The sequence below is a fragment of the Dermochelys coriacea genome, chromosome 6 (assembly GCF_009764565.3).
Source record: "Dermochelys coriacea isolate rDerCor1 chromosome 6, rDerCor1.pri.v4, whole genome shotgun sequence".
Lineage (NCBI taxonomy): Eukaryota > Metazoa > Chordata > Testudines > Dermochelyidae > Dermochelys > Dermochelys coriacea.
In genome coordinates this window covers 313,024-322,374 of record NC_050073.1, presented here as the reverse complement: position 1 = coordinate 322,374, position 9,351 = coordinate 313,024, and the positions used below count along the sequence as shown (strand labels likewise).

Below are 9,351 nucleotides of genomic sequence, written 5' to 3'. Positions count from 1 at the left end.
TTACAGCGAGGCTGTGCCAGTGCCGGCACGCCAGGTTTGCCCGAGGTTTCCTGCAGGCCACCCGAGTCTCCCGGCCCCCAGGCCGAGCCCCCCCATCCCATGGGGGAACTACACCTCCCAGCAGCCCCTGCGCCTCACGGGGGCGGAGCCAAGCCCAAGTCCCATGGGGGAACTACACCTCGCAGCAGCCCCTGTGTCTCAGGGGCGGAGCTGAGCCCCCAGCCCCACACGGGAACTACACCTCCCAGTGGCCCCTGCGCTTCGGGGGCGGAGCCAAGCCCTCCCAGGGAACTACACCTCCCAGCGGCCCCTGCGCCCCGGGGGGGTGGAGCTGAGCCCCCCAGCCCCACGGGGGAACTACATGTCCCAGGAGCCTCTGCGCCTCGCGGGGGCGGAGCCGAGCCCGAGCCCCATGGGGGAACTACACCTCCCAGCAACCCCTGCGCCTCGGGGGCGGAGCCAAGCCCCCCAGCCCCACGCGGGAACTACACTTCCCAGAGGCCCCTGCGCCTCGGGGTCGGAGCCAAGCCCCCCCAGGGAACTACACCTCCCAGCAGCACCTGCGCCCCAGGGACGGAGCCGAGCCCCCCAGCCCCATAGGGGAACTACACTTCCCAGCGGCCCCTGCGGCTCGGGGGGAGGAGCCGTCTGGTCAAGCATCACAGAGCCGCCGGGGCCAATGGGAGGGTAGGGGCGGGGCTGAGTGGGAGGGTCTAAGCCACGGGGGGGCGTGACTTCGGAGCCCGCGCCATGGCGGAGCCGGTGAGTGGCGAGGGGCCTAGGGTGGGGCTGTGGGGTGGGGCGGTGGGGAGCGAGGCTGGGGGGTCTCTGGGCGGTGGGGAGCGAGGCTGGGGGGTCTCTGGGTGGGGGGGTCTCTGGGCGGTGGGGAGCGAGGCTGGGGGGTCTCTGGGCGGTGGGGAGCGAGGCTGGGGGGTCTCTGGGTGGGGGGTCTCTGGGCGGTGGGGAGCGAGGCTGGGGGGTCTCTGGGTGGGGGGTCTCTGGGCGGTGGGGAGCGAGGCTGGGGGGGTCTCTGGGTGGGGGGGTCTCTGGGCGGTGGGGAGCGAGGCTGGGGGGGTCTCTGGGCAGTAGAGGAGGCGACTTGGGGTCTGCTCCTCCCTAACCACTGTCTTGGTGCAGGGTCGAGGGGGCCACTGGGCAGGTGGGGGGAGCCCCCCGGGGCTGTACTGGGGGAATCATAGGATAGAACCCAGGAGTCCTGCTCCCTAACCCTCCCATCCCCATCCAGGTTGGCCCTGCCCCACCCCCCATCTACGTGGGGGGCAGCAGTAGCAGTGACAGCGAGGAGGAGCTCGTGAGACCCCCGAGGGGGGCAGTGGGGCAGCCGCGCTCCAAGCGCCGGCGTGTTCTGTGCAGCACCGAGATCCCCGCTGTGCCTGTCTACTCGAACAAGGTAACAGGGACCCAGGTGTCTGAGCACCTCTCTACCCCGAGCTCTAACCACCAGACACCTCTCCCCTCCCGCAGCTGGGGATAGAGCCCAGGAGTCTGGGCTCCCAGCCCCCCTCCCCTGATATGCTCATCCCTCTTGTGCCCATCCTGAGGCTCGGAGCCCCCATGGGGGTGCCTGTGCAGCAGGGCCTGTGGGTAACATGCCCCCTTCCTCTCCAGGTGAACAGCAGCTTCCAGCTGTGCCCCGCGGAGCTGCACCAAGAGGTGCCCACCCTGCAGTGGCAGGGAGGTAAGGGGGTGCTAGGGCTGGGCGGGAGTAGGGGGGTTTTGACCTTAGGGAGGTGGGGGCTATGTATGTGCCCGGGGGGGAGTGGGAGGAGGCAGCAGGAGTACGTCTGGGGGGCTGTTTGCCCGGGCTGTGGTGTTTGATGGCCACTTGTGCCCTTAAAGTCTGAGACACCCCCAATCTGATCACAGGTCACAGAACCCTCTCCCCGCCCACCCCCGTGAACCTCCAGCTGAGTCACTGATGTCCTCACATCGTGGGTTAAAGACCCCAAGTTACACAGAATCCGCCACTGACACTAGTTCTAGCTTGTGAGTGACCCATGCTGAAGAGGAAGGTGAAACCCTCTCCAGGGTGTCGAACAGTCTGACCTCGGGAAAAATTCCTTCCCAACCCCAAATACAGCAATCAGTTAGACCCTGAGCATGTGGGCAAGACCCACCAGGCAGGTCCCCAGGAAAGAATTCTCTGTAGTAACTCAGAGCCTCCCCATCTAGTGACCCGTCTCTGGCCGCTGGGGATATTTGCTACAGGCAGTCGCACGCCATTGAAGGCAGTCCTGTCATACCAGCCCTTCCATACGCTTATCAAGCTCAGTCGTGAAGGCAGTTAGGGGTTTTGCCCCCACTGCTCCCCTTGGGAGGCTGCTCCAAAACTTCACTCCTCTGAGAGTTAGAAACCTTCATCTAATTTCAAGCCTAAACTTGTTAATGGCCAGTTTATAGCCATGTGTTCTGGGTCCACATTGGCGCTTAACTTAAATAACTCCTCTCCCTCCCTGGTATGTATCCCTCTGATGTATTTATACAGATCAATCCTGTCTTCCCTCAGCCTGCGTTTGGTCAGGCTAAACAAGCCAGGCCCTTTGAGTTCCCTCTCATAAGGGAGGTTTTCCATTCCTCGGATCATCCTAGCCGCTCTTCTCTGCGCCTGTTCCAGTAAGAATTCATCTTCCTTACATATGGGAGACCAGAACAGCTTTGCCAGAAGCTGGGAATGAGCGACAGGCGATGGGTCACTTGATGATTCCCTGGTCTGTTCATTCCCTCTGGGGCACCTGGCACTGGCCACTGTCAGAGGACAGGACACTGGGCTAGATGGACCTTTGGTTTGACCCAGTCTGGCCCTTCTTATGTTCTCATACGCTACTCCAGATGAGTCTCACCAGTGCCTTGTATCATGGTGCTGACACGTCCCTCTCTCCACTAGAAACACCTCACCTGATGCACCCCCGGACCGTGTTAGCCTTTTTCACGGTCACATCACATTGGCGGCTCCTAGTCAGCCTGTGGTCAGCCAATACCCCCAGGTCTTTCTCCTCCTCTGTCGCTTCCAGCTGATACATCCCCAGCTTAGAGCAAGAATTCCTGTTGTTAGTCCCTCAGTGCCCTTTGCACTATTAAATATCATCCCATTTCTATTACTCCAGATTACAAAATCATCCAGATCTTCGTGTAGGATATTCCGGTCCTTCTCCATATTGGCAACACCTCCCAACTTTGTGTCATCCCCAAATTTTATTTGCATGCACCCACTTTTTGTGCCAAGCTCAGTAATAAATATTAGGGCTGTCAAGCAATTAAAAAAAGTAATCACAATTAAAAAATACCTATATGTAAATACTTTGCAAGGCCGGCTACAAAAGTGCCATGTTCCCACTTGCAGGTGACAGTGTAAATAAGAAGCAGGCAGCATTATCTCCCATAACTGTAAACACGTGTTTCTCTTAGCAATTGGCTGAACAAGAAGGAGGACTGAGTGGAATTTTAGACTCTGAAGTTTTACATTGTTTTGTTTTTTGAATGTGATTATGTAACAATCTACATTTGTTTAAATTGCACTTTCACGACAAAGAGATTAGTCTTGTATGACTTGTATGAGGTGAATTGAAAAATACTATTTCTTTTGTTTCATTTTTACAGTGCAAACATTTATAAAAAAGTTATACGCTTTTATTTCAATTACAATACACAATACAATATATAGGAAAAACGTAGAAAAACATCCAAAATATTTAATACATTTCAATTGGTATTCTATTGTTTAACAATGCGATTAAAACTGTGGTTAATTGCAATGAAATTTTTTGAGTTAATTGTGTGAGTTAACTGCGATTAATCGACAAGCGTAATAAAAATGTTAAATAAGATTGGTCCCATGACCAATCCTTGAGGAACTCCACTAGTAACCTCCCTCCAGCCTGACAGTTCACCTTTCAGTAGGACGGACTGGTTGTAGTCTCCCCTTTAACCGGTTTCTTACCCACCTTTCAATTCTCCTATTAATCCCCCTCTTCTCCAATGTAACTAATAGTTTCCCCTGGGGAACTGGATCCAAAGCTTTCCGGACATCTGGGTAGATTGGATCCACTGCACTTCCTTTGTCTAAAACATCAGATCTCTTCTCAAAGAAGGAGCTCAGGCAAGATCCACCTTTTGTAAAGCCCTGTTGTATTTTATCCCAATTACTGTTCACCCCATGTCCTTAACAACTTTCTCTTTCAAAATTTGTTCCAAGACCTTGCATACAATTGAGGTCAAACTAACAGGCCTGGAGTTTCCCGGATCATGTTTTTTCCCCTTTCTTAAAAATATGAACTATATTAGCAGCTCTCCAGTCATAGGGTACAACCCCTGAGTTTAGAGTCATTAAAATCCTTGGTGTTGGGCTTGCAATTTCAGGTACCAGTTCCTTTAATATGTGGCTATGTGTGCTGGGTGGGGGGAAGATGTGCCAGGTGAGGGGTCAGGGGAGTTGTATCTGAGGGGCCTGGGGTACGTGCACTGGATGGCAGTTTATTGTCTTGGGGGGGGCAGCTGTGGGGAGAGGTGCCCCCTGCCTGGCAGTCACAGCTACTGTCTCTCCTCCCCCCGCCAGGGGCAGATCTGGACGTGGATGAGATTGGCCCTGTCACGCCCCCCCGGCCGGAGCGGCCTCACGCCCCACGCCTCCCCCAGAGCCCCTGCACTGACTGGCTGGAGGAGGAGCCGCAGCAGCAGGGGGCAGTGAGAACGTAGGTGGGGGGAGGGATTGCAGGTGGGAGGAGGGATTGCGGCAGAGTTACTGTGAGAGGTATATGGGGGGAGGGGATAAGGCTCTAATGGGGGTGGGGAGATCGGGGTGGGGACAGGGTTACAATGAGGGTATATGGGGGGAGGGGACAGGGCTATAAAGGGGAGGTGGGGGCGTGGCTCGGTCTCTGGGGCCCCTGGCTTTGGGGTCTGTCCATGGGGGGGACCGTCACTTATGGGGCTCAGCAGGCCCATCTCACCCCCCTGCTCTCTCTCTCTCTCTCTCAGGGTCCGGGATGAGTCCCCTTCTCCCCCACCACAGCCCACACGCAGACAGAGGGGCCGGACCCGCCGGTGAGGGGCTGCCCACATGGTGGTTGTAAGGATGCGGGGGGTATCGCTGGGCTTGTCCCCTCATGGAGGTGGGGCTGGGTGGGGGGGGGTCTCTGTTGAAATCTCTGCCCCTGCAGGAGTTGGGGAATAGAGGAGCAGATTCTCTGGGGTGCACCTCCCTTGTAGAGAGCAGGGAGGGTCTCTGGGGGGGGATCTGGAGGTGGGAGATGGGGGGGTATGGTGGCCCCTACCTCCAGGGAGGTGGGGGGTGTCTGTGGGGCACATGGGTCTGTGGGGGGCTCTAACAGCCCTGCCCCCCAAGGAGGTCAGGGGGGGTCTGTGGGGCACAGGGGTTTGTCAGGGGTCTGATGGCCCTGCCCCCCAGGGAGGTGGGGATTGGGGGGTCTGATGGCCCCTACCTTCAGGGAGGTGGGGATGGGGGGGGTCTGTGGGGCACGGGGGTTTGTCGGGGGTCTGACGGCCCTGCCCCCCAGGGAGGTGGGGATGGGGGGGGTCTGTGGGGCACAGGGGTTTGTCGGGGGTCTGACGGCCCTGCCCCCCAGGGAGGTGGCGCGCCAGCTGCGGGGTCTCCGCACGTGGCTTTCGGCCGCCCAGCGCAGCCTGCGGGAGGAGCCGCCTGAGGACGACGTGATCCTGGTGGAGCCGCCCCCAGCCCCCGCGCCCCGGCAGCTGCAGCTCAAGGTGCGGTGCCGGGCCGAGATCCACCGTGTCGCCGTGGAGATGGTGAGTGACACCCCCCTCCTGCTGCGCCCCCACCTCTCCGCTCTTCCACATCCCCACGTGGCTGGTGAGTGATCCCCTCATCCCCTCAGCTTGCGCCGGGCCTCCATGCAGGCCGTCTATATCCTCCACACCCTTCTCCCCCCTGCACTGAGCCCCCTGCAGACACTGTATCTCCCACTGTCCCCACAGCCTGGCTCTGAGCTAGCCTCATACCCGAGCGTGCAGACCCTGGCCATGCCCTTGTGGGGCGGGGGGTCTGGGGAAAGTTAGAGCGCAGATCTTAGAGTGTACAGCTCAGACGGGCATGGGTAGGGCCAGGGAGGTGCTGGTGTAGGATAGGGGGCAGGCCAGTGGCCAGGTGGAGGAAGGGGCTTGTTCACCCCCCCCAGTGTAGAGCTGGGAGGACAGGGTGGGATTAACACTGATTGCAGGGGTCGGTGGAACTGCCTGACACTGGATCTGCTGGGAAATGGCCCGGCTGGAGTCACTCAAGGGTGAATGTACCAGGTGATTTGGCACCTGCCGTGCCAGCCCCGCTGCGTGGCTCACGCTGGCCCAGATCAGCCCAGTAGGCTGCCGGGCTGGGGGTGGCTGTGGACTGTCCGTCAGGCCTCCCTGACTGTCCCCTCCCCCGGCGCAGTCACAGCCCCTGCATGCGGTGGTGGAGCACATGGCCGGGAGGCTGCAGGTCCGGCCAGAGCAGATCCTGCTGCTGCTGCGAGACGTAGAACTGCCCCCCAGCAGCACCTCCCAGGGCCTGGGCCTGGGCGTGGCCGACATCCTCGGTGAGTGAGGGGCAGGGGGCTTCTCTTGGCACAGGTACAAGCTGGGGCCGCGCTGTCTAGGCGGGGTCTGCGGTCCGGGCGCAGGCGTGGATGGGCCGCCGTAGTGGGAAAGGCGGCTCTCCGGCTGGGGTGTTAGCAGCGGCGCTGTATGTAAGACACGGGCGGTAGCTGTCCCACGCGCGATGGGCAGGCCCCAGCTGGAGTGCTGGGTGCAGCTCTGGGCACCAGGCGTTGGCCAAGCTGGGGACGAAGTGGAGAGGCCAGAGGAGGGGTCCGAAACCCTGACCTGGGGAAGGTTAAAACCCAGGTGAGTTTGAGCAGCCTGAGGGGCCGAGAGCAGGGGGCAGCTCTAGTAAAGGCTGGTAACGAGAGGGTGGGAGAGCCACAGGAAATCCCTTCCATGTGCCCGGCCCCCTGCGGTCTCCCTTTCCCTCCAGGGTCGGCCACTTGGCCTCACCACCTCCTTGGACTGAACCTCTGGGCTGCAGCCTCCTGCTTCCCCCGTGAGCTCTGCCCAGCGAGTTCCGCTGAGCCAGACCCTGGCAGAGACGTGCCCATGCTGCCGGGACGGTGCCCCTCGCCCAGCGTGGCAGGGACAGTCCCACAGCGCTGGCGCGCAGTCAGGTGTGTTAGCTGGGCACGGCACGGGGAGCCCTTAGGGTCGCACAGAGGGGTGCAGGTTACAGCCCAGTCCGTTCTGCTCAGCCCAGAGCCCCACTAGGCGGTGGGGAGCCCCTTGGGGCAGCTCTGTCTGTCTCTCGCCCACTCTCTGACTTCCTTCCTGAGTCTGTTCCTGGGTGAGAGCCCCCAGCACCCACACTGCTCCCCCCACCTTGCTCCTCCCAGCCCCTGGTTCTCCAGCCGGGGTCTGTGCCCAGCTTCCCGCTGGGAGCGTGGGGCCAGGAGTCACGAGCACTGCCAATCGGCGCTCTCTGACCCCCTTGCTGATCTGGGGCAGTTTCAGCCAGTTCCTTAATGACTGTTCGTTCCACCAGCCAGGGCGGTGATGCACATACCTGTGTCTTAGGCTGCCCTGAGAGCAAACTTAGTCCTTCTCCCGCACTGAGTAGTTGTGCAAAGTATAGGGGAAACTGAGGCAGGCATGAGACTCCTACAAATGCTACAGAAAATTCCCCCTTCGTCACAGGGATCAATTATTCTCCGTGTTTACTGGAGGTAGGACAGGAAGTGATGAGCTCCGTCTGCAGCCTGGGAGATTTAGGCTGAATATTAGGAAACTGTCTAACTGTAAGGGGAGCTCGGCCTGGAACAGGCTGAGGGGGGTTGGGGAGTCCCCAGCACTGGAGGTGTCTAAGAACAGGTTGGACAAACAGCTGTCAGGGCTGGCCTAGGTTTGCCTGGCCCTGCCTCTGCGCAGGGGCTGGGCCTGGGGACCTGCCGAGGTCCCTTCCCGCCCCATGTTTCCATGTTCTGGGGTCGCCCGGCGCTGCACATGGCTTCCCAGCGGAGCTGCCCCGGCAACTGCCCCGCCTGAGCCGTGCTGGGGTCCCCGTGGTGGCTCATGGTCGCCCCACGCACCAGGCCTCTCTCCTCCTCCAAGGCCGTCAGCTGATGAGCCTGCAGCGGGTTGCAGAAATTGTGGTACTGGCCCCGAAGTGCATGCTGTGCCCCCCAGGCTGGGGGCAGGGGGTCTGATATCAGTGGGGGTCCCCCAACCCGGGACGGGGGGGTAACGGGAGTTCTCAGTGCAGCGCCCCCAGCTGCCCGCCCCTTGCGCTCTCTGTGTGTCCGTCTGTCCCCTGCAGATTGTGTGGTGGACATGGCAGCCAGGGAGCCGCAGGGTGGGGTGGAACCGGGGGCCGGGCCAGGCCCTGGGGAACTACGGCTGACCGTGCGAGGCCAGGAGAAGGACTCTCAGCTCACACTCAACGTGCCCAGGGTAAGGGGGAGCTGCAGGGGGGTCACCATCTGGGGGGGTCATCAGCAGGGCAGGGGCCATGCAAGAGGGCTGTGAGGTGCTGTTTGCAGAGGGAGAGGGATGTGGGGGTTGTCACAGCCTCAGGGAGGAGGATGGAACTGAGCCAGTAGGGCGCTGTTGGCTGGGGCAGTCGTGGGGGGAGGGGGGCAGCTATCCTGGGGCAGGCCCCTCTCCTCCTGGGGCTCCTTTGGGAGGGATGCTGGGGCCACCCCACAGTCTCTGTAGTGCCCCCCCAGGCATGTCTGCAGCGTGTGCCCCCCACCCCGCTAACCCCCCACCCCCGGCAGGGAGAGCCGCTGCACCGACTGATGGAGCGCTACCAGGAGGCCATGGGGCTGGGCGGCCGTCAACTCCGCTTCTTCTTCGATGGGCAGCGCCTGGCAGGGACCCGCACGCCCGAGCAGCTGGGCATGGAGCCCGACGACGTCATCGAGGCCTGGGCCTAGCCCCCCTGGGGTGCTCCCTGACCCCCTCCTCCACAGCTGGGCACAGAACCGGCTGCTGCTGTCCCTGAGCCCGGGGAATCCCCCTTCCTAGCACCCTGCAGCAGCTGGGCATGGCCCTGCCCCCCGAGGAACCCCCCTGCACCTGGGCATGGCCCGGAGCCTGCCCATCATGTCATCAAGGCCTAGGCCTAGACCCAGACCGAGCCCCACCCCCGGCGGCCCATTCTGTAAATAGGGGACTTTAGGGGCATTTATCCCCCCTGGCACAGGGGATGGGGGGGGGAATTGCTTTTATGAAATAAATAAATGAACCCAGCCCTTGGTCCTGAGCCTCTTGCCCTTTACCTTGTGAGGAGGGGGTGGGCGGAGACAGCTGTGGGGCTGGAGGGAGTGGCAC

The 9,351-nt window shown here is 60.9% G+C and overlaps 1 protein-coding gene across 2 annotated transcripts; it reads left to right on the top strand.

The window, feature by feature from the left end:
* Positions 1–669: 669 nt before the first annotated feature.
* On the top strand, positions 670–9,276 carry LOC119857825 (nuclear factor of activated T cells 2 interacting protein). 2 transcript variants are annotated; one of them, XM_043517051.1, is made up of 10 exons: positions 670–762; positions 1,247–1,411; positions 1,630–1,699; positions 4,574–4,709; positions 4,996–5,061; positions 5,604–5,784; positions 6,425–6,569; positions 8,336–8,469; positions 8,796–8,997; positions 9,109–9,276. In XM_043517051.1, the coding sequence occupies exons 1-9, from the start codon at positions 751–753 to the stop codon at positions 8,952–8,954; spliced, it is 1,068 nt and encodes a 355-aa protein (XP_043372986.1). In that variant the 5' UTR covers positions 670–750; the 3' UTR covers positions 8,955–8,997; positions 9,109–9,276. The 2 variants fall into 2 exon arrangements, with proteins under 2 accessions (XP_043372986.1, XP_038263200.1); XM_038407272.2 differs by having other exon boundaries at positions 8,796–9,276.
* The last annotated feature ends 75 nt before the right edge of the window (positions 9,277–9,351 follow it).